The 25550-nt window shown below is 35.7% G+C and overlaps 1 protein-coding gene across 8 annotated transcripts in view; it reads left to right on the top strand.

Annotated features, from left to right (window-relative positions):
* SCN1A (sodium voltage-gated channel alpha subunit 1) overlaps nucleotides 1-25550 on the top strand; it is a 172496-nt gene that overhangs the window by 81685 nt on the left and 65261 nt on the right. For 2 of the 8 annotated variants that reach the window (XM_047772791.1, XM_047772793.1), the window contains exons 3-15: nucleotides 3732-3850; nucleotides 5961-6050; nucleotides 7551-7679; nucleotides 9783-9874; nucleotides 10915-11184; nucleotides 14961-15024; nucleotides 15987-16128; nucleotides 16760-16966; nucleotides 18984-19268; nucleotides 20232-20579; nucleotides 21858-21990; nucleotides 23065-23303; nucleotides 24623-24796. In XM_047772791.1, coding sequence (XP_047628747.1) covers nucleotides 3732-3850; nucleotides 5961-6050; nucleotides 7551-7679; nucleotides 9783-9874; nucleotides 10915-11184; nucleotides 14961-15024; nucleotides 15987-16128; nucleotides 16760-16966; nucleotides 18984-19268; nucleotides 20232-20579; nucleotides 21858-21990; nucleotides 23065-23303; nucleotides 24623-24796 — 2292 coding nt within the window. Of the gene's footprint in view, nucleotides 1-3731; nucleotides 3851-5960; nucleotides 6051-7550; nucleotides 7680-9782; nucleotides 9875-10914; nucleotides 11185-14960; nucleotides 15025-15986; nucleotides 16129-16759; nucleotides 16967-18983; nucleotides 19269-20231; nucleotides 20613-21843; nucleotides 21991-23064; nucleotides 23304-24622; nucleotides 24797-25550 lie in introns of all 8 variants that reach the window. The other 6 variants (XM_047772794.1, XM_047772797.1, XM_047772795.1 and 3 more) reach the window with 5 other exon arrangements.

Raw genomic sequence — 25550 nt, 5'->3', positions numbered from 1 at the left:
GCGGCCCTAAAAAAGCAAAAAAACAAAAAAAAAAACAAAAAAAAAGCGAAAATGTGTATTTGACAGTCCTCAGAGGTAAGTATCCTTTCATTAATCCTTAACACTTATAAACTAAAGGTTTGGCTTCTTGGCTATTCAAATAAATATAAGGAAGATGGATACAGACAGATGAGGAAATAGATATCAGATCAGTTACAAGTATTAAGTTTAAAGTTCTAAGTGGCACATACATAAAAATGGTAACAGATTCAAGATTCTAATATTGGATTGCTAAGTCAGCAGTTTTATATAAATCCATAAATGCTTTATTTTATTTTTATTTTTTATTTTTGTCTTTTTGCCATTTCTTGGGCCGCTCCCGCGGCATATAGAGGTTCCCAGGCTAGGGGTCGAATCGGAGCCGTAGCTGCCAGCCTACACCAGAGCCACAGCATCACTGGATCCCAGCCGCGTCTGCAACCTACACCACAGCTCACAGCAACACTGGATCCTCAACCCACCGAGCCAGGCCATGGCTCGTGGTTCCTAATCGGATTCGTTAACCACTGAGCCACGACGGGAACACCCATAAATGCTTTAAAGCAACGTTTATGTAGTTTGTATGTAAGTATATACGTTTCAACTGGGAACAGCAAAGTCCTCACCGAAGAAACCCTCTGCACTGGTCACTTAATGCTGGTCTTATTGTCAGCTTCCTAGGAGCTATATCAAGGATGTCTCATCTATATGGTTTGTGAAAAAAGTAAAGGAGAACAAATACTGTCGTATGGTAAAATTTTATTCCATTACACATTCTAATTGTAAGCGTTCACATATGGCACACATAATTTCTTGTAAGTATGAAATAAAAACACATTCTTTGAGTTTTATAAGTAAATAAAGGGAGCACACCCTAAAGATCAGTACAAGTTTCCATCTAAGGCTGGAATAATTGAGAATCATGTCCTTTTGCTTTTAACTTTTGTGTCAAAGTATGAATTCCTCCGTGTGAAAGGACTTTTTGAATTATCTATCAGCGTCAGGGGTGCTATGGCTTTCATTAGCTTCAACTTACTGAGTTCTGGCCCTTTGCCCTACCTTTTGGGGCTCCTCTCTGTTAAATTTCTGAGTCTTGCTTCTCTTTCTTTTTGGCCCTCAGGACAGAATTTTCTTTGGTCTTCCACCCTTTCTTTTCGCCTCTGCAACTTTGCCTTTGGCTTCATCACGCCTTCCTCCATCTTTTTTTTTTTTTTTGTCTTTTGTCTTTGTTGTTGTTGTTGTTGCTGTTTCTTTGGGCTGCTCCCGCGGCATATGGAGGTCCCCAGGCTAGGGGTTGAATCGGAGCTGTAGCCACCGGCCTACGCCAGAGCCATAGCAACGCAGGATCCGAGCGGCGTCTGCAACCTACACCACAGCTCACGGCAACGCCGGATCGTTAACCCGCTGAGCAAGGGCAGGGACCGAACCCGCAACCTCAGGGTTCCTAGTCAGATTCGTTAACCACTGCGCCACGGGACGGGAACTCCCCCTTCCTCCATCTTTTCTGCTTTCTTCTTCCTCTGTTACATCTGTTCATGGTCTGGGTTGGAAGCCGGCCACACAACAGAGTCACAGGAGATGGCTTCTGCATGCGTCCTATCTCCTCCAGATGAGCTGGATTGATTGTTCTTATCCATTGAGCTACAGTCAGTACCATCTTCATCTCCCTCTCCCTCAAGCTCATGATTTAGGTCCCCTATAGACTATAGCTTCCTCTTCTATTCCAAAATTAGGCTTGTAATGTTATTTGAAACAAAGGAATTCTTATTTTTAAAATATATTCTGCATTATGTTTTACTGGCTCTCCCGTCCTAACCCACAATATTTCTGTCAGGTTTTGCTCAGCATAATTTTGGGAAAAGGAAGCACATGCAGTAGGTTTGCAAGGTGGACTGTATTCTGTCCTGAATTAGCTCACCCTAGGCCTTTCTGTGTCCTTGCATGTATGAACTCCGCAGGGCAGAGGCATTTGCATTGCACAAGTCTGTTCATGTTTTATGATCTTACCGTGTCATTTAGGGCCAGAGGCACTGAATGAATCAGAGAAAAGAGGCACTAAATATTGTAGCCATAGGCGAATGCTCCTTCAGTAAGCACAAGAGAAGCTCTCCCCTCCTACAAATGGACTTGGAGAAATAGTTTTCCTTGTATTCTGGACCTACAATCCTTCAAAGATGAAAGTGGAAACATAGGGTCAAAGCTGGATGTAGAGCAATGCTTCTCAAACTCTCTGTTGTGAAGGTGAGGTCACTATAAAATACAATAAAATTAATTTCCAGTAAATGGCAATTAAAAACATACCCATGAGGTGCCTCATTCTTTTTATTATTATTACATTCAGTGGATATAAAATTACTTTGTCTAATTGTCTTACATGTTTCTAATCGCTGCTCTCAATGTCTTGTCACATATCAGGAACAATTTGGAGACCAGCACTGTTTGGGGGGATCATTTCCACAGCCTTGATTTGGGGCACTTCTGCAAAGGCCAGCTGGAAAGTGCTATTTTCACATAGTAACTCAGTTAATATTTTGGAGTGATTACTTGAATTTAGAAAACCCTGAAGGTAGAGGGAAAAAGAAATGAGAAATCTATGAATGACCTGAAGACTAAATGTAGAGAATAATCCAAGGATTCTTAGTAGAAAGTAAACATAACGTTAATGCTTGCTAGGTTGTAATTTATCTAAACATGTAAGCATCCTAAGGCAGAAAAAATGAATATTTGAAGAATAGGTGAATTTAAATTTGAAAGATTTGAAGTTTCCTTCCCAAGATATGTTCTTCATAGAGAAATAGTCTTCTCCTCTCCACTTTCCTGTGATCTGAATGTACAGAAATTGGGTCCTAAGAAATACTAAGTCAGAATCCTTGTACACGATTGTATGTTTCTGCTTTGTCTTTTTGTTGTTGCTGCTTGTTTGTTTATCTACACACTGCTAATTGTGCTCAAATATGGCTAATTTTTGGAATGCCAATTGCATTCACCTTCATTGATCCTAGATTCTGCAAGGGCTTTGAGCTTTTACTCTATGCTAAGAAAGCACTGCATTGAAATAGGCAGTCAATTGGAATTGGAATTCAATGTGTCAGCTAACTCAGAAATCCCAGTACAGAATTTAGCACTCCTGGTCAACAGACACTCTCCAGGGAACCTGGCCTCCAGAAATCAATTATTGGACTATATCCATCTAATCCAAGAGTGGCTTTGATGGTGGCTGTTTTCATTTCTATTACAAGTAGAGTGATAATGTTTATTTTATAAGCATAAATGGTAAAAGAATGTTTATTTCAAAAATAGTATCGGTTTTATTATGTAATTTTGCATTCTACAGCATTTATTTTCAAGATACTTGATATGGGAAAGCTGACATTGATATAGAAATATAATGTCTTAAGATTGGTGAAATGAAATGTGCACCTATTTAAGACTTTGATCAAACTCAGATATTTAAAACATTAAGAAATTAAATAAGTTTTCTTGGCTTAATATCTTATGTACTATCAAATTTCAGGTAAGTATCAAGTCAAAGGGAAGTGACACCATTGGATGACGTGTCTGGTGAAGAAGAGATCCAGAAACAGTTTATCTTCATGGTGTACTTCAGAAGTTGCAAAATTGGAATAATTCATTATGACAGATAACGGAAGGTGGGCAACAGAGTGTAAATGGTTTATACTTTTATACTTCTATGTTGTGTTCCTATCTTACAGACTTTTATAGTATTGAATAAAGGGAAGGCCATCTTCCGGTTCAGTGCCACCTCTGCCCTGTACATTTTAACTCCCTTCAACCCTCTTAGGAAAATAGCTATTAAGATTTTGGTACATTCATATCCTTTTCAAGTGATCAATATTAACTATTTGTACATAATCTATAAGTGCTTTGCAGCTATATATAAACTTAAGTTAGGAAATGTCCATATTCTGTGGTTTTATCATTCTCTTTTTGTATTTTCTTTTGTCATACAAGCATTATTCTTAAAATTTATTGCTCACATGGATGTCACTGAAACTTTCAAAATCTTTAACATTATAAATATATATATATATACTGTACATATATCTCTTTCAAATATATATCAGTCATTAACATCATATATATATCTTTCTAAAAATACATGTATCAAGTCCTAAAAATCTAATGTAAAATAGCCATACTTACTTTTACAATATTGTACCAAGCTTATGATTTTCTAGAATTTGCAGGGAATAATGATATAATAACAAAAAATCTACATCCAAAGCCAAGTGTAGACATATCTATAATATAAAGCATTTTAGTGTACTTTAGCATTAACCTTTAAGCATATTTTCCATGGGAGAAGGTCAGGGGGCTTTGGCCAGTTTTTAGCTAGTTTTTGAACTTTCCCAATGAAATCTGTGAATGAAGTACTAAAATATTGGCTGAATTTCAAATTTAAGTCATTGAATTATGACTACTGTGTGAAATTGATTGCTTAGTAAAGACTTTGGAAGTTAATGAAAGAAGTTGAGATTGTATTTCCAAGTGGCCTTTAGGGATTTGGCTTTGTGGCTCTTACTGGTGTTAAAAAGGACTCTGCAACTAAATTCATTTGTTCATATTCATTGGCAAATGCTTTCACTTCTTATTATATCTCATTTGATGGCTTTGGCAGTAATAGAGAAATACTGTTGTAATGCTCATAAACTTATACTATCTGATTTTTTAAAGGGTTATAACACTCTAAAACATTCTACTTTCAAACTAAGCAAGATATTCCTTAGTGGCATAGATAAAGTATTATTAAAATTCAAAGATTTGAAATATAAAATTCATATATTCATTTTTACATTTATGGAGGTTTCCTTATACTAGTTTGTGTTCCTGCTGCCATCATGTGGTCATTTGATGGAAACTTTCTTTTTCACTTAATGGAAAATTTTGCTTTGGCAGTAAACTGTAGTTGAAAGAATATTGGATGTGAAAGCCAGAAACCTGTGTTCTAGTCCTTGGCCAAGCTATCTAATTTCTCTAGAGCTTAAGTCTTATTTCTCTGAGTTCTAAAATACAGGGATTAAACTAGTTGTTTTTCAAGGTCCCCTTCAGCTTCATAATTCTGTTATGTCATAGTCATTTATTTTAGCTAACACTTAGATCATGTCTTCTAATATACAGACCTGTTCCAAGTACTTTATACACATTAATCCATTTAAACTGAACCTAAAACTGATGAGTTCCATAGGAACTGATTAGCTCCATTGCACAAACGTCAGTAGAGACACAAGAAGATTCAGTGGCACAGAGAGGCTGAGTGACTTGACCAAATTACTTTTATGTTGCTAAGATCACTTATGTTGAATATTAATTACATTCGCATCATGTTAATAGCCTTCAAGAGCATTCACGTTCAGTCTTATGCAATGCTGCTACACATTGTACCAACTCAGTTAAAATAGAGCAACCCAACACTAGATACCATGCTGTAGTTTGACTATATACATTTTTTAATGTACTGAACTATATTGTACCCATGTATTTAAGAAATTACCATACTGCAGAGTTGTACCTTCCTCAACAGTTTAATATTTTAATTAACCAAAGTAGTTCAAATCCGTGCTCCCTGCTCAAAAACTACAACTCCAGAGTGCCCACAGTGTTCCCACTAAAGGTTCTGGGAGGTAGATTGATTTAATAATATTAGCAAAAGCAACACTTTATATATAAATCTTCCTCATTAAATTATCTCATTTAATCTATATAACATTATCTCATTTAATCTATATAACTACTCTGTGAGGATGATCTTATGACCCAAATTTTACAGATGACTAAACTGAAATTTAAAGAAATGAGATGACTTGCCACAGCATACTTGTCACTGTGGCTAAACTGCAGATTGAGCTTTTTCAGTGTTTATTTTATTTAATATAATATGTGGATTTGGGTTTTCTTTTGTGTGTTCCTTAACAATAACCTACATTATTCAGCATGCTAATTATGTGCACCATTTTGACGAACTGTGTGTTTATGACGATGAGTAACCCTCCTGACTGGACAAAGAATGTAGAGTAAGTTCACCTTATGCTTTAAACCACCTCTGTGAGTATGTGTGTGTGTGTGTGTGTGTGTGTGTGTATAGATAAATAGACATATAGACATATTTATCTATTATATGTATTTAGGATTTAATATCTCTCCTTAATTTGTACTTGGTGGTTGCCAGAAGCTCATCATTCTTGATCACTCACCACTCTGCCTTTAATCTTCAGTGGCCAAAGCAAATGTGATGAGAGTCATTTCAGGAAGGAGCCATTATGGTGGTTCCAGTTAATTTCCAGATGAATTCAGCAAGTCTTACATATGTCTCAAAGACAGTATTGAGCCTCACGAAGTTTTCACTTCCATCAGGTGCAGCCACTCCATACCAAGCCTATATCAGTTTCAAATATGGTCACCAAAAAATGAGCTGAAAAAAATCTCCAAATTTGGGATTTTCAAACTTGCAGATTCAGTAGACTGAGGGCTAAGCTAATTGAAGTGAAAATTCTAGGAAGTAAATGCACTTTACTAACAATTCTGACAGGCTCTGCTCTGGGATACTTTTGAGGGGAGAAAGGCCAAATTTGTGATAAGTGCTGTTGGAGCTGCCTGTGTGGTAACCATTGTTACTCTGTGGCTGCTGACCCTTCAAACAACAACCACGGGGCCATTCCCAAGTGCCTTTTCCCTTCCTGGACACTTCCATGTTGGAGCCAATCAAAAAAGGCATAAAGATTCTGAGGGAGATAAAAAATTGACATACGAAGGATTCCTACCATATTAACACTAATATGTAAGGCCCGAAGGTCTCAAGTCACCCTCGTTTCTGTGATTTTAACCTTCAACTTCTGAGTTGAAGATTTAAACTTCAGAAACATCTAAGTTTCTACTTGGGAATATCTATATTCTTACCCATTCAAACTGAGCAGAAGATTTAAAACTTTGGAAATATCTAAGTTTCTAATCTAAGTCTCAATATTTTATTCTAAATTAAATTTTCACCTCTTATGACCCTAGAATTATCCACTTCGATGTTAGCAAAATTCTTTTGCCGAGTAGGTTAACCTATCTTATCTTGAAGGAGGAGAAAGACTTAAGACCTACTAATTTGTTAATATTCCCTCATTCATAAAACGTGATTGAAATTGAGTTTTTTAATTTCCTAAAGGAAAATCATTTTATGCTTCTGCAGTCTTATTGACTGTCTGCTCCATCATGTTCATGTCCTGGGTAGTTCTCAAGAGATTTTGTTCATTTATGTCAATAATAAGACATTTCAGACAGTAGCTATATAGACTTTACACAGTATGTATTTCTCACTCTGCTCTTAGGACAATTTGAAAACAACTCTTTGTGTGTTAGGGAGTTGATGTAAATTTAGGGCTGTGTTTTATGTCCATGAAAATAATATTAACCTTCTTAGATTCCTTTTTAATATTTATCTATTCCACAAATGCAGTGACAAGAAATCAATATGCTATGAAAGAAAATGATTAGTTTATCCATTCTTTTTGGACTCTTGTCTTCAGGTACACCTTCACAGGAATATATACTTTTGAATCACTTATAAAAATTATTGCAAGAGGCTTCTGTTTGGAAGATTTTACTTTCCTTCGGGACCCATGGAACTGGCTTGACTTCACTGTCATTACATTTGCGTAAGTGTCTTTTTTGGAAGCTTCAAAAGAGAATATAGTTTGACTTCTATGAGCTTGTTTAAAAAAAAAAAAAAAGCTTGCTTTAACTGTAGAGTATTTCAGTATGATTTATACAATTAAGCTCTGGATTTTAACTTCGTGCAACAGAGGTCAATGTGGCATTTCACTTTGGCATAAAGCCTTTACAGTTATTAAAATTATAGTCTTCACATGTAACAAACATCTGTCAGCAAATTTCATACATGCTGCTTTTTCACCACACACACACATACACACACAACCTAATATGAAATCATAAGTATATTCTTAATACAGCTGTGAAAATGGCTTTTTTTGGCCATGCCCATGGCATACAGAATTTCCTGGACCAGGGATTGAACCTGTTCCACAGCAGTGACTTGAGCCACAATAGTGACAATGCCAGATCCTTAACCCACTGAGCCACCAGGGAACTCCAAAAAAATGTCCTTTTAAAATTATAGCTCCAAGCAATTCTGTTAACCCTACAAATTTCCATTGAGTCTACCCATATTATGCACTTTCCCCAGCTTCTTTGCTAGAATAATAAAAAATAAACATCAAAACATCTTGACAAATCAAACTAATAGGAAAAAAATAAGGTCCTCAAAAAAAAAAAAAAAAAAAATTAAGGGGATTCCCGTTGTGGCGCAGTGGTTGACGAATCTGACTAGGAACCATGAGGTTGCGGGTTTGGTCCCTGCCCTTGCTCAGTGGGTTAACGATCCGGCGTTGCCATGAGCTGTGGTGTAGGTCACAGACGCGGCTCGGATCCCGCGTTGCTGTGGCTCTGGCGTAGGCCGGAGACTACAGCTCTGATTAGACCCCTAGCCTGGGAAACTCCATATGCCGCGGGAGCGGCCCAAGAAATAGCAAAAAGACAATAATAATAATAATAAGGTCCTTATTATGTATTTAATATAAAATTATCATTCATCAGCATATTGATAATTAAAGACATAAACAAACACACTCTCGCCTCTTCCCAGTTCTCACCAATCCCTTTCCTTTCTTCCACTCTTCTTTCCCTTTGTAATTTTGTTCATCTCTCTGCTCTCAACATAAACCTTCTTTTTCTTATCTCCCATCCAGATATACTTAGTCATGTGCACAATTTTTGCAGTTTTGTTTTTTCCTGATGGATGATAAATTTTTCCAAGGAAGAAGAGACTCAGAAAAGTAATAGAAGGTCACTCAGGAGTAGGTGAAATTAAAGTGTGGAGAAATGTGGACCAGTAGGATCACTCTCATCCTTGAGGAGCTGACTTTCTTGGCCTCTTACAGGTGTGAGGAGATGGATGTATTGACAGAGGAGAAATGGCCCTGATATTCTCAGGGCTCAGAATGCTGTCTGTCTCATCTTAACTCCATATCTAGTCAAGATGAGCCAATTCTTCATCTTTCCCTCTGGCCACAGCTCAAAAGAAGGCGTATTGGAACTACTGCTTCTTGAGAATAAAATAGCAGTAATAACAGGAGCAACTATTGGGCCCCCATAAAATATTGTTTCTGATGTGCCTAATTTTCACTTAAGTTACACTAGGAAATCCTAATCACATACAGATAGATAATAAATCAATCTGTCTAAATTTCTCTTGGATGACTTCATGTATTTTTCAAAAACTGAAACCCTAAAACTGCAGCCAAAATTTTTCTCTTCACTTAATTCTCCTAAATTACACATGATTGTATTACTTTCTGAAATGTTGACACAGTTGCATCCTTTATGAAGTTTACATCTGGTTAACTGTCTTAAATTATGCGAGTACAGAAAACCATACTGATAGATACAAATTTCTAAACTGTTACTTAGAATGTTATTTAGAATCACCAAGAAGACCCAAGCAAATATTATTAAGTCCTGCTTACATCTTGAATAACTCTGATTTAATTTACAGGTATGTATCAGAATTTGTAAGCCTAGGCAATTTTTCAGCTCTTGGCACTTTCAGAGTCTTGAGAGCTTTGAAAACTATTTCTGTAATCCCAGGTAAGAAGTGATCAGTATAAAGCATAAGGCTCCTTGTACCTACAGCTCTTTCTTTGTATCCTGTTATTGTGATTGTATGTGAACTCCTATTACAGATACGTGACAGAGTTTGTGGACCTGGGCAATGTCTCTGCGTTGAGAACATTCAGAGTTCTCCGAGCACTGAAAACCATTTCAGTCATTCCAGGTGAGGGTTAAACACTGAGGCTCACCCATCATGTTTTTTCATCAAGTCTCTTTGCTTGACTCTCAGCATTGCAGAAAATCAGGGGTCATAATCATTAAAATCACTAAAATCATAATAATCAAAATTGAGTGTAACTCTGAAAATGATTTTTATTGTTTGAACATAAATTTTTATGTTTTCACATTTTTTATCAACCTTGGAGTTTATCAGTTTCTTACATGAGACACTGTAATATATAGTCTACATGGCTTGCAATTTGAGATGGTCTGGGTTTTTCTCCACATCAGTTATACCAGGGATTTGTTCCTGTTTTGAATGTACCAACCTGGAATTTCTTGTTCATTTTAGGCATCATGACTATGTATAATACAAATCTTAATATTGCTTTAAAAGATAAGGGAATAAGATAATAAAGAGTAGTATGAGCCTGCATGGAGGATTTATTACTTAAAGTGCAATTATACTCCAAACACCTCCTGTTTTATAGCAAACTTTCATACTTATAAATAGGAATTTTAAAATATTTTTGTTTAAGTAATTTGTTATAACTGACAACCGACCCTTTATGAAAGTATGGGATGAGTTTCATTAGCGAAAAGGAGAAATATGACTCTTTCTTTAATGTAGCTTTGTGTAGAAGCAAAAAAGGAGAAATATAAGACTCTTTCTTTAATGTAGGCTTTGTGTAGACCATGAACTTCCAGCTATTTTCTCTTAACTCAGCAGGATATGGATCTTCATTTCATTGTTGGGATCATTACATTTCCAAAGTTTATTTCCATAAGCACTTCAGCCTTCCATGAAATTTGGCTCTCCCACTAGCACTGCAGTCATTTTCAGACTTACCTATGGAATCTATGTTTTCAAAAAAATTGTACGATGCTTTTGGTATTTCAGATGTTCTAAGTCTTCATAGTAATAATCTTCTTTTTAAATAATGTATTTTATTGAAATATGGCTGATTTACAATGTAATTTCTACTATAGCAATAGTAGAATTTTTCATATTCTGTTCCATTATGATAACCTTCTTTCTTTTAGGCTTGAAGACCATTGTGGGGGCTCTGATCCAGTCTGTGAAGAAGCTCTCTGATGTCATGATCCTGACTGTGTTCTGTCTGAGCGTGTTTGCACTGATTGGGCTGCAGCTCTTTATGGGCAACCTGCGGAATAAATGCGTGCAATGGCCTCCCACCAATGCTTCCCTGGAGGAACATAGTATAGAAAAGAATGTAACTAGGGATTACAATGGCACCCTTGTAAATGAAACTTCCACTGAGTTTGACTGGAAATCGTATATTCAAGATTCAAGTAAGAACTACTCTTATGTAGATTTTTTTTCATTGTTGATCTGCTTTCCATCTAGGATTAGAAAATTTTTTTAAATGATTGCATAGCAGGTTATGATCTTTTGATCACTTTATAATGGCTTGCATATACATTAGTTATTTTCTTGATAACTATTCTAATTATGACTCCTAAATGTCATTTTTCATTGTATCATCCTATGGGAGCCTAAAAAATTCAGCTAGAAAGAAATTTTCTTAGGATATTGGCTTGCTGTACCTTTTTCTCATGGTAATTGAGACAATGAGATGACATAAAATATTCGAAAGCCCTTTGTAAGCTCCAAAGTATTATGCAAATATAACCCATGAAACACTAATTACAGAATGTGTTTTATGTACCAGAAACTCCATAGGATACTAGGAAAATAACCATGCTGGCACATGGTTTCAGGGTGCTTATAATTAATAGGCTGTTTTTATTGTTATTTTATGGAAATCAAGTTAGACCTAAAGATAAACATTATTCTTACATTTGTAGAATAAGAATTAAAAGTGGTATTAGAAGGAAATGAGTCAATTAAGCTTCAGGAGAGAGAAATAAAAAAAATGTCATAAATCTGTGAAGTTGTGGGAATCAGTTTATCTGTTTCAAGAGGATTTTTTTGTTTGTTTTTTAGGGCCGCACCTGCAGCCTATGGAAGTTCCCCAGCTAGGGGTCGAATTAGAGCTGTAGCTACTGGTTTATGCCACAGCTACAGCAACACCAGATCCAAGCCTCATCTGCCATCTATGCTGCAGCTTGCTACAATGCTGGATCCTTAACCCACTGAGCAGGCTAGGGATTGAACCCACATTCTCATGTATAGTAAGTAGTTGGGTTCATAACCTGCTGAGTCATGACGGGAACTCCTTTATTTCAGGAGTATAGGTAAAATAGTTGAATGTTTAAATAGTCTACTCTAGAAGGATTAAAAAAAAGAATTGGCCTAATATCCTTTCTTTTTTTAAAAAAAGTGGCAATAAAAGTAGGTAAAAATTTCTCTCTCTACTGTATAATTTTAGTATCTGCCAGTAACAGTATTTCAAAAGCAGTGAGAGTGTTAGAACACGTTTCATGGGGAAAGGGAGTGTCCTTTTAAAGAAAAATATTAAATACATAAGACTTAGACTCTAGCGATCCTTAAATATAACTATATCTTTTTTTTTTTTTTTTGCTTTTTAGGGCCACACCTGCAGCACATGGAGGTTCCCAGGCTAGGGGCTGAATCAGAGTTACAGCTGCCAGACTACACAAGAGCCACAGCAATGCAGGATCTGAGCTGTGTCTGCGACCTACACTACATCTCACAGCAACACTGGATCCTTAACCCGCTGAGAGAGGCCAGGGATTGAACCCGCAACCTCTTGGTTACTAGTCAGATTTGTTTCTGCTGCGCCACAACGGAAACTCCAAATATAACTGTATCTTATTTTAAGGTGATGAATAATACTTAGGGGGAAAAAAATCAAAGAAAGAAAGCCTTAGTGACTGGTTATGTGGAATAAGTAGGATTAGTCATAGAGGTTACTGGTGGTTTGGTAATTCTTAAAGTAATAATAGTATTAAAAAATCGGGGTCTTTTTATAGTTACAGATCTGAAAAATATCTTGGTTGATACAGATGAACTCTCCCATGATATTTGGGCCTTGCCAACAAATAATTTGCAAATAGTTGTGAATTGCTGGGATTAAGAAAAATGCCTTGTTTAAGAAAAAAACACGAGTGTCCCTTATTCACTTCATATGATTCCTATAAAACCACTGCTGTCACCAACTCCTTGAAATCTTATTTTTTTTTAAATCTAAGATCAAGAAACTGATGATGAGGATGTCAGTTAGGAGTTTTTCACTCTAGGGAAGATTTAAAGACTCCATTTTTCTTACATTCAAAGTAAAATAAATCAAGAATAACTGAGGCTATTTTTAGCTCTAGAAATCTTTTTTTTATCATTTCCCTAATAATATTGGGAAATAATATTTCCCATGTGTTAATAAAAGAGTATTTTAAACTAAATGCAAAAATAAATAAAATTTTTTGTTTTTTAAAGTAATAGAAAGTTAAATTTATTAAAGATAAACATGACTAAAAGTTTTATTTTCTTCATGTTAAACTTTTAGATCACTGCGTTTAACGGATAAAACTTGACTAATAAGTCCTTGATATCAAAAGCATGTGCAGAAACTATCATATCCTTACACTTTGTTTAAATGTTAAAGTTAAATTATATCTTAATTTTCCTGTGTTCAAAGAAGCAAAGACGTTGGAAATGAAAATATTTCCCATTATGCATTTTTGTACCTCTTATATAACTATGCGTAGAAGAAATTTCTCAGAAAATTTAGCATCTAGTAAATATTTCTTACAAAATTCAGAATTATCCTTTGCATAAAATAGCTCTTTAATATATTTCTCTTTTCGTCATCCCTTTACTTATTATTCAATAAACTTTATTGAAAGGTTAACAGGTCCCAAACACTAATAATATGGAAATAATTAATGATTAGAGTTTTTCAAGGAGGAACAGTATTTATGAACAAATAATTATAGTAAAAGACAGTAAACATAGTAATAATGGAAGTATACATATGTTACTGGTAGCACAGTGAGAGGTGTTCTTAACTCTGCCAATCTTTAGTGGGAAGAAAGTAGAGGAAAGATATCAAGGAATAATTCGCAGAAGTGACACTTCAATAGGACATTGAAAGAATCTAAGGAATTTACCAAAGACAAAAAACTTTAAGATAATGTAATATTCTCCTATAATAATTAATTTAACTTTAATATTTAAAATTACTCCTTATTTCATTTGTTTTAGGAGTTGACATGTTTTATGCATCTTTTACTCTAAGTTGCCTATAATATATTCTGTAAGTTGGTGGAATGTAAATTATAATTAATTATTTGCCATTTATAAAGTATTAAAAAATGCAGAAGACCATTCAGAAAAGTTTAAAAATCCCATTATTTTCAAATATGTGGCTTTTTTTTTTTTTTTTTTGGTTGCATGTGCAGCATATGAAAGTTTCTGGGCCAGGGATCAAATCTGAGCTGCATCTGCAAGCTACACCACAGCTGCAGCAACGCAGGATCCTTAACCCATTGTGCTACAGCAGAAACTCCATATGTGGCTATTTTGAGAAAGGAAATAAATCCCTGTCATCCTTTTTTTTTTTTTCTTTTCTAGGGCCATACCCACAGCATATGGAGGTTCCCAGGTTAGGGGTCAAATCGGAGCTGTAGCTGCCAGCCTATGCCACAGCCACAGCAACGCAGGATCTGAGCTACGTCTGTGACCTACACCATAGCTCATGGCAGCACCGGATCCTTAATCCACTGAGCAAGGCCAGGGATCAAACCTGAAACCTCATGGTTCTTAGTTGGATTCGTTAAGCACTGAGCCACAATGGGAACTCCAATCCCTGTCATTCTTAGCTATTTTTACAGAATTAAATTTTTATTTTTCATGAAGAATGTGGGAAATCTTTTATACCATTTAAAATATTATGTTAGTACCTATGGTTAGAAAACCTATGGTTTTCTTTACATTCATAAAGAAAAAATGCTTTGTACTATTAAGTAAAGATCCAATCCTCTTAATATTATAGCTAGTATTTGGAGGGAGAAAAACTTGATGCTTGCATAAATTACATAATGTATTGAAAATTATTCAATGAACCCTAAACATAGGGCCTGATATTATTTTCACTTTGCAATGTCATGCGAATGTTCATCATATGACTTTTTTTTCCCCTAAACAGGATATCATTATTTTCTGGAGGGTTTTCCAGATGCACTACTGTGTGGAAATAGCTCAGATGCAGGGTAAGCCAACTAACTTTATTCATACTCATTCACTATAATTAAGGTTATTTTATAAGGTGAGGTATTACTGAAATATTAGGCAAGCTTTCATGTTTCATAAAACCAGAAGGAATACTGTAGCTCTAACACCGTTTCCCCTAAGTGAGTGTATGTGAGCTATGAGTTGACTGTGGAACATCCATGGAAGTAAAATGAACTAGATGTATGGTTTTTTCCTTTTTTTTCTTTTTATGACTGCACTCGTGGCTTATGGAAGTTCCCTGGCTAGGGGGCTAATCAGAACTGCATCTGAGGCCTATGCCACAGCTTGCAGCAATGCTTAGTGGATCCTTAACCCACTAAGCAAGGCCAGGGATTGAACTCACATCCTCACAGACACTATGTCAGGTTCTTAACCTGCTGAGCCACAACAGAAACTCCAGACATATGTTAACACACTAATTAGTATCATAAAATACTTTTGGGGAGTTCCCATTGTGTTTCAGTGGTAATGAACCCGACTAGTATCCATGAGGATACAGGTTCGCTTCCTGACCTTGCTCAATGATCTGGTGTTGCCATGAGCAGTGGTGTAGGTTGCAGATGCAGATGGGATCTGACGTGGCTATGGCTGTGACTGTGGCATAGGCTGGGAGCTATAGCTCCAATTTGACCCTAGCCTGGGAACTTCCATATGCCATGGGTATGACCCTAAAAAATGAATAATAAGAAAAATAAAAAGTAAAAAGAAAATAGTTTTGTAAAATATTACTATAAATGCTATGCAATATTTTAATGATGACATCAAGTGGCTAGTAAAATTATATTAAATCAAAAGTTAGGAAGTGTATTAGTTATTTATTATACCTCTATCCCTTAAACGTGCAGATCTTCCCTACTAGATAATATTATAAGCTTAGTATGCTCCCAGAATAAAAAGACAGTGGGACTTCTTATAATACTTTCTTTTGCCCCATTTACAGCCAATGTCCAGAAGGATACATGTGTGTGAAAGCTGGCAGAAATCCCAATTATGGCTACACAAGCTTTGATACTTTCAGTTGGGCTTTTTTGTCCCTGTTTCGACTGATGACTCAAGACTTCTGGGAAAATCTTTACCAACTGGTGAGAATACACATACCCCCTTTAACTGAAAGTATATTAAAAAAAAAAAACCAACTGAGTCATGAAATCCAAACCACACCATAATATAATGGAAAGAGTAGAACTTGAAGTCAGAAAATTTGAGTTTCTTTATCCTATTGGTTATAACATAATAAGCATAGCGATACCAGGCATAGCAGTGCTCTCTCATTTTCCCTTGGCTCAAAACCTATTTCCCATCCTACCCAGACACAACTCCTCCTAAACAGAAGGCACATCTTCCCTTCAACTGCATTTACACCTGTCAAGTATTACCCTTCAGGTGGCAGGTGATGAAAATGAATAAGCAGGTGTAGAAAGATAACTTTGCCTTCTTCCTTGACTTTATTCAAAGGCTCAGCTCTTTGATGGAGATCTCCGTGGTATTTTATTTTACTTTCCTTTATTTCTGGTAAATCTAAGAATTCCTTCCTGTAGATCAGAATGTGAATATGTGACAGTCAACAAAATAAGAGGGGAGGTGACCATCATAAGTGTTATTTATACCAGAGTCCTGTAACACACACAGTAAGTTGTTAATAAAGTCAGTTAGTGAATTAAGTCAGTTAATGAAATAATGTTGAAAAAATTATGCTGATGTTCTTATTTACAGACATTACGTGCTGCTGGAAAAACATACATGATATTTTTTGTGCTGGTCATTTTCTTGGGCTCATTCTATCTAATAAATTTGATCCTGGCTGTGGTGGCCATGGCCTATGAGGAACAGAATCAGGCCACCTTGGAAGAGGCTGAACAGAAAGAGGCTGAATTTCAGCAGATGCTTGAACAGCTTAAAAAGCAACAGGAGGCAGCTCAGGTAAATTCACCAAATCAGCTCAGGTAAAGTCACCAGGTCAAACATCTTCTGTCTCATGGTACAATCCTTTTTTTATTGTTTAGATTGTTATAGAAATACTGAAGAGAAAGTGGTAAGTAATTTTTTGTACTTAAGAGAAGGTGGGAACATGGAGGATTAGTAAGGATTTCTATATTTTGGTCATCTATAGATCACTTAATTATTCTAAGGTTTTTTTTGTTGTTGTTGTTGTTTCCATTTTTGGCTGCCCCATGGCATATGGAGTTTCCAGGCCAGGGATCAGATCCAAGCCACAGTCTTGACCTAAGACTCAGCTGGAACAACGCCAGATCCTTAACCCACTGTGCCGGACTAGGGATCAAACCCATGTCCCAGTGGTCCCAAGATGCTGCCAATCTCATTGCTCCACAGTGGTAACTCCAATTATTCTAAGATTTTTACAGTATTGACCACAAGAGAATGTGTTCAGGCTATTTCAATCATTTTAGAATTTTTAGGCAACAAGGGAAAAAATGTGATTTTGTGAGTCTTCTCAAGTGAGAAACTTTTACTGAAGGCATAAACTGGCATTAAAAGAAAATCCTAAGAAACCATCTTTTGTTAGGAAAAAATGTATTGGATATTATATAAAAATATATTCAGGAGTTCCCGTCATGGCTCAGTGATTAATGAATCTGACTAGGAACCATGAGGTTGCAGGTTCGATCCCTGGCCTCGCTCAGTGGGTTAAGGATCCCGTGTTGCTGTGGCTCTGGTGTAGGCCAGCGGCTACAGCTCCAATTGGACCCCTAGCCTGGGAACCTCCATATGCTGTGGGAGCGGCCCAAGAAAATGGCAAAAAGACCAAAAAATATATATAAATATAAATATAAATATATATATATATATATATATTCATCTGGTTCTTGGAATATTGTCTATTACTTTCTTTAACCACTTTAACCAAAACTCTATTGTCTTTTAATGTGGTTGCTTAATTACCTTTCTTATATAAATGAGGAAGTGACCAAATAATATAATATTATCTGATATAACCATATCAAATAAGCATATGAAAGTCATCAATTTTGTGGAGATCAAGTAACCTAAGAATTATGTTCTTATAATAAGGTGTCAGTACTCACCATACAATGAAATGCCCCTCCTGTCACTTCCATCTTTCCTCACTCTTTCTGTTTAGCATTGAAACTCCTTGACTTTACTATAGAATAAAGTTGTTTGAGGAATATTAATTTATTAGTAAGTCTGTATTGAGGACACTTTTGGACTAATGATAATAATCAAAAAGTGCCAACCTAGTGCTAGTACAAGTTGTAGTCAAAAAGCACTGTTTTTCATTCCATGACAATGTGGCCAGTAAGAACTGGCCCTGGCCTGAAGAAGCTGGGGATGGTATTTGGAGAATTGAATGTCTTATCTTGCTGAGTAGAAACTATTGACTCTCCTTTCTCCAGTATTCTGGGTTGAGTATTGTGGGGGAGTGAGGAAGGGATTTTATCACCTTCCATAAATTTGATAATATTTTGGGGGTATTAAACAACCTTCTTTCAATAAATGGAAAGAGAACCTCAGCTCTTTATCTCATTCCTCCTATGTTTGGATATGACCCAAGTATCTCATCAGTTTTTCTTTCATGTTCCAGTTTAGTTTTTTTTTCTTTAGGGAAGAAAAAACATTGCTAATTAAATACCAATTTGTTGAGTAAATCACATCCCAAAAGTACTGTGAAATTTATCTTCTTGTTGATATCTGATTGATCCTTTTGAATATATGGTCTGTAAAGCATAATACAAACATAATAAATATTAGCACAGAGAAAACCAAATGACTTGAAAACCCTTTATTGGGTGGAAAGAAAAAAAAATTCCCTCTTATGCTTGCAGGGTTTCTTCTCTGTAAGATGAGCTGGAGTCAGCTAAATTATTTTTGAAATGCTATGTAAATACTTGAGCCTTTTTTTTTTTTTAAGGCAAAGCCTTCTCAAGTGGCACGCTAAAACCCTTTCTCCTCACTGTAGCAGGCAGCAGCTGTAACTGCCTCAGAGCATTCCAGAGAACCTAGTGCAGCAGGTGGGCTCTCAGACAGCTCATCTGAAACCTCCAAGTTGAGTTCCAAGAGTGCCAAGGAAAGAAGAAATCGGAGAAAGAAAAGAAAACAGAAAGAGCAATCTGGTGGAGAAGAGAAAGATGATGATGATTTCCATAAATCTGAATCTGAAGACAGCATCAGGAGGAAAGGGTTTCGCTTCTCCATCGAAGGGAATCGGTTGACATATGAAAAGAGGTACTCCTCCCCACACCAGGTATGGCACTGCTGAGTTAAATGATGTGGGGTGGCGGGGAATTAGATCCCTTAAAGAGAGAGGGAGAATTATATACAATTTAGGAATTTTTATCAGCTGAATTGACTGCTATGTTTATTATATGCAAACTTAAACTTTCTACGTAAAGTTATGAGACAGTTTTACTTTTCATACATGTAAATCTCCAGCTTGGAGTAGCTGCGAAAACACTGCCCTGCCTTAATCTGGATTCTCACTCGAAACTCTGGTAGAATTTGTTGTAACTAATGACATTTCGTCTTTCTGGTTTGCAGACTTTTTAACAGGGAATAAAAATTTGGAAAACTGATCAGTAATGTTTATTTGGTTATTTTACATTTTTTTAACCCCAACTTCTTTATACACCATCATGCATGCTTCTGAAAATATTTGTTATGGTCTACTTTATCAAAAAACACATGACTCTGAATTTCAGAAAACTTAACTTCACGTTCCTGCACTACCGTGCTTTATGGATATGATGGAAATAATGATTAATTTTAAAGTGATTTTATAAAGACAGACTAAAATAATTTGTGAAAATTATTGGAATTTCTCTAAAGGAAACAAGAGAAACACATGTGCCTTTGTTATGCTCATGTTGCCAATACTTATTGGGTGTTTTCAATGTCCATAGCAAGGTGCTAAAGATGTCTGCTTTTGAACTTGAAAAATGTCAGTTTGGGACTTGGGTTTTCAATATCTTTAAGTTACATTCTATCTCTCCAGTCATTAATCTCAAGGACTAGAAACCTATATAATACTAATTTTTAACTTAATCTGAATATACATAAAATGAGTTACGTTTAGCAAAAGGAATGAGTCACATTGTGTTATGAACAATGAAATCTCCATCTACTAAATCTTGCAAATTAAAAGCACATTCCAAATGGCCATACTAATATGATTTTATTTATTTATTTATTTTTGGTTTCAAACTTTTAGTCTCTGTTGAGCATCCGTGGCTCCTTATTTTCTCCAAGGCGAAATAGCAGAACAAGCCTTTTCAGCTTCAGAGGGCGAGCAAAGGATGTGGGATCAGAGAATGACTTTGCTGATGATGAGCACAGCACCTTTGAGGATAACGAGAGCCGCAGAGACTCCCTATTTGTGCCCCGACGGCATGGAGAGCGACGCAACAGTAACCTAAGTCAGACCAGCAGGTCGTCCCGGATGTTGGCCGTGTTTCCTGCCAATGGGAAGATGCACAGCACTGTGGATTGCAATGGTGTGGTTTCCTTGGTTGGTGGACCTTCAGTTCCTACATCGCCTGTTGGACAGCTTCTGCCAGAGGTGATAATAGATAAGCCAGCTACTGATGACAATGTAAGGAAGTTTTAAATAGCTCAGGCATGGCTGGCCCATTATTGCTGCACCAGCCAGTGTTTCTACAGAATGGAACCCATTGGGAATGATTCCTGGTTGGTCAAGCTGTGAATGCACCTGCATCTTGTATATCTTTAACAGACTAACCAACTGAAATGTAAAGCCACTCTCCTGCATAACACCTGAATGCACTTACTTATTAAATGTGCTAAAGATAAAGTAGACACAATACTAAATGATTGCCTCCAGTTGGAGGATTTGCTATATACCCATGCTGAACTTAGATAGCAAGACATTCTCTAAGGCCCTGGTATAATAGTAAATGAGCAATTCCTGTGTTTAAGTGGAAAGGGTGTATAATAAATCTTTCCAACAGATTCTTCAATATAATTCTGCTTTAGCTTAGAAGATTTTTAAGAACACTGTGCCTAAATAGATAGCTTCATTATTACCTTAAATTTTCTAGTACCCTATTTGTCTTACTAAAAAAATGCTGATATAGGTCTTCTCAAAGCTAATCAAAATGAAGAAACACAAATAAATTATTAATACAGACAGATAAAACAATTGTCTGTGTACAAAGGTATGTTATGTGTTTGTGAATGTATACTCAGATGAGGAATTTCTAAACACATGCTGCCTCTTACTAGACTTAGAAATATATCAGCATGATGAGGCATGACTAAGTCAGAATTAGATGACTTATTGCTTTGGTACCCTGGATGAAACTGTTGTCCATGCAGCGTGTGTTGTTTTTTTTTTTTTAGTGTGCAGTTTGTGTTGTCAATGACCATCTATGTCTTGTGTCCAGAAAATGAGATGGCAGCTACATGTGTTATAATTATTTATACTTCTTTAAAAATAAAGGGCTACCTTCTCAAAATAAAATGTCTTATCATTTAGATGATTTTTCAAGTTATTGGTTTTTACCATTAGTTCAGAAATAAGGATAATTATGAAATATGTCTCTTATGAGATGTATCAATTATATGAAAATTACATTATGTATCATAAAATTATGAAATCAGAGGGTAAAAAAACCCTCAGTTTTTGCTGTATGTGTAAATGGCTAACAGTTTGGACACTCCAGGTTAATGACACAATAAGTCAGCAATATCTGCCATCACCAATTAAATATGAACGTGCATGATGCATGTGTATCATGAAATTCACTGTGTCACATTGGTTGTTTGCATATCACATTACTCAAATTAATCATTTAATATATTAGCATTGTCTTTACAGGGAACAACCACTGAAACTGATATGAGAAAGAGAAGGTCAAGTTCTTTCCATGTTTCCATGGACTTTCTAGAAGATCCTTCTCAAAGGCAAAGAGCAATGAGTATAGCCAGCATTTTAACAAATACAGTGGAAGGTTTGTAAAAAATTACATTTCCATTTCAGTTATTTTCACTGAATTTATGTTGTCACATTTGAAACAAATTTCTGTTTGTGAGTTGGAAACAGGTTCTAAAAAGAATACTATAGGTCTTAGTTAAGAGTTATTTGTTAGACCTACTCCTATATTCTAGAAGCTTTAAAAAAAGTTACTTAAACTCCATTATACTGGAACTCTTTTCTTTATCCCGTGTGTGGCAACTCCCTGAAAACGCAGAATAAAGCATTTCTGGGAGTTCCCATCATGGCGCAGCAGAAACGAATCCGACTAGGAACCATGAGGTTGCGAGTTTGATCCCTGGCCTCACTCAGTGGATTAAGGATCTGGCATTGCTGTGAGCTGTGGTATAGGTCCCAGACATGGCTCGGGTCTGGCATTGCTGTGGCTCTGGCTCAGGCCAGCAGCAACAGCTCCAATTAGACCCCTAGCCTGGGAACCTCCATATGACGCAGATGCGGCCCTCAAAAGACAAAAAGAAAAAAAAATAATAAAGCATTTCTGTTAGGGGTTTCTAATCCCATTAGTCACAGTGAGCTTGTCTTCTGTTCCTTTAACTTAGGACTTCCAATATCATCCAAAAATTCTCAAGATTGGAGGGCAGGAGTGGATCATTTTCACAAAATAAAAACAAACTTAAAAGATGATTCTTGGCTCACATTGATCTCTACTCGTTCTATTATAGCCTAAGGATGTCATCATAGCTAGACATTAACATAGGATTACACGCGGTAACCATACCACCCCAACCCATGTTCATATTAAGACGTCATTTAAAAGAACATTCACTTACTTAAGGTCAGGTATGGAACCAGAAATTCAATGCATAAGAGAAAAATCCATTCTTTGTTAATTCTGCCCTGTATTTATATCTGAAGAAATATTTGGGGGCATCTAAAAAGTAAATTCTATAGTTTTTTTTAACTCAAGTGCAAAAGAGGCTGACTCTAGTAAATGGAAATGTATTGGTCACTGAAAAGAAGTCTAGTGGATCTGAAAGAAATACGTGTGTAAATATATTTTTGGTGGTTATTTTTATTGTTTTTAATCTAGAACTGGAAGAATCCAGGCAGAAATGCCCACCCTGTTGGTATAAATTTTCCAACATATTCTTAATCTGGGACTGTTCGCCATATTGGTTAAAAGTGAAGCATATTGTCAACCTGGTTGTGATGGACCCATTTGTTGACTTGGCCATCACCATCTGTATTGTCTTAAATACTCTTTTCATGGCCATGGAGCACTATCCCATGACGGACCACTTCAATAATGTGCTTACAGTAGGAAACTTGGTAAGCATATTAGAAGGTAAATGTGTTCAGTCTTCAAATTTTCTGTTTGAGAAACTATTTACATTTAATAGCTTCTAGCAACCTTTTCCACCACCATTTCTACCTTCTGGTTCCCAAAAAATGGGAAATATGTCTAGCTGATTATATGCTACTTTTTGCCAAAATTGAGAGCAAAGCAAAAACAGAAAGAGAGCTGTAGACACAGGCGGATAGTACTACTTGAAAAGTCAATATTGATATTTAAAACTATTTCGAAGTACAGAAGGAGTTTATAGGTTAAGCACATATTTTTTTGAAGTGATGTTATCACAGTTTCCCTATCTGTAGAAAGCTAAAATAAAATTGCAGATCTTTTTATCCTGCTTGGTCATCATTATTATAAGCAATAATTTAACAGCTGAAAAATGTCTCCAGTTTTTCCTGTTCCAGAATCTAGGTATGATGCACACTGTTTAATTCATCTATTCTATATTAAACCATAAAATATTAAAAATGTCCAGTACATTTTATGTATTATATGATTAGCAAGGCCATTTTTTGTGAAGCTTTCTACTTAAGTTTTTCTCTGCTGTTTTTAAGAATGTAAATAATTAAAGTGTTTTTTGACTCAACTTAGGAGTATTAAGTTTTATTTGCAGAAAGAAGAAATCTCTAAAGGAATGTGTGCAATTTCCATGATATTTGTTTTGAAGTTTAAGGTTTTTGATGGTGGAAAGCAAAATATGTAAAGCACCCTGAATTTTAGTATTTCTATTATTTGGAGCTCTAGTATTTATATATGGAAGTAAAGTTTTTTCTTATGCATAACAAATAATGATAATCATAATGCACATCTTATAGATATAAATGTATAATGTTAACTTTCTGATTTGAGGGGAAAAGGGATAAGCTTATAAATAAATAAAACTGTTGATGAGCAGAATCTTGTCAGTACCTGTGCTATATGAAGTCTGGAGTAAAATGTGGTTTGATGTAATGGAAAATACACTGGTTGAAAATAGATTTGCTCTCAAATCCTAGTTTTGCTATTTTCTAGTCGTATGATATTGGACAAGTCATTATACTCATCTGAATGGTGTTTCCTCACTGGTAAAATAATAGTTATGTAATACCTGCATTATGTGTTTAATAGTGTTTTTATTGAGGATTAAGTGAAATAACATATATAAAAACTTTTCATCAACTCTAACTTACTATGCACATGTAAGCTAGTCATAGAATCATTACTAATAGAAACATTTTTATTCTAAGAGCAAATATTATGTCATTCTACTTTGTCATTATCTGATGGAATTAGAGTAACTTTGTTTTGATCTTAGGTTTTCACTGGGATCTTTACAGCAGAAATGTTTCTGAAAATTATTGCCATGGATCCTTATTATTATTTCCAAGAAGGCTGGAATATCTTTGATGGTTTTATTGTAACGCTTAGCCTGGTAGAACTTGGCCTGGCCAACGTGGAAGGATTATCAGTTCTCCGTTCATTTCGATTGGTAAAAAAAAATAAAACAAAACACTACAAAGACAAAAACCTTTCCAACAATCAGGGTTCTTGCAGCATAGGTTTTACCACACACCATTAAAATTTTATGTTTTTGTGTAATATTTGCATTGCCAAAAACAGCCCTAAATGGGAAAAATATTCCCATTTAGAAAAAATGTTATTACAAAAAATTTAGTCATGTAACATTTAATATATTAGTTACCATTCTGACTAATTATTGTTTCTAGAGATAATTATAGTTAATATTTATGGATCTAAGAAAATATTTTAATGAAAATGTTTTGCACTTTAATAGTATTTGAAAATATGAATACATTTTAATAGTGGCAGATGCCAATCAGATACAAGAGGTGCATGTAGAAACTGCTCCTAACTCTACCTCTGGAAAATATGCTTCTTCTCAAAATCAGAGGAGAGAAATCTACAATATTAATTAACATGTCCACTGTTTCACATGTATGTCCTTCCAATTCAGGGAAAGAATTATAAAGTCATGGGAAGTATTCCAAGTTTTTAAATGCAGGTGCATCTAGCTATGTCAGGGTTCCAAAGGAGCATTATGAATAATCAGCACTTCTCTCTACTTAGATCAGTGTGATGTTCCTTTGCATGCTATTGACAAATGAGTATCCTTGAGCAGAGATCATCAAAATTCCAATGTTAATATTAGTGTCAGGCCTGGCATGCCTTACAATCACATTCACAAAACAAATTAAGGACAGTTACCCAAGAAATCATTAAAA

This window comes from Phacochoerus africanus, chromosome 3, assembly GCF_016906955.1.
Source record: "Phacochoerus africanus isolate WHEZ1 chromosome 3, ROS_Pafr_v1, whole genome shotgun sequence".
NCBI lineage: Eukaryota > Metazoa > Chordata > Mammalia > Artiodactyla > Suidae > Phacochoerus > Phacochoerus africanus.
Note: the sequence above shows the minus strand (reverse complement) of the source record. Positions and strands in the feature narration are given on the sequence as shown.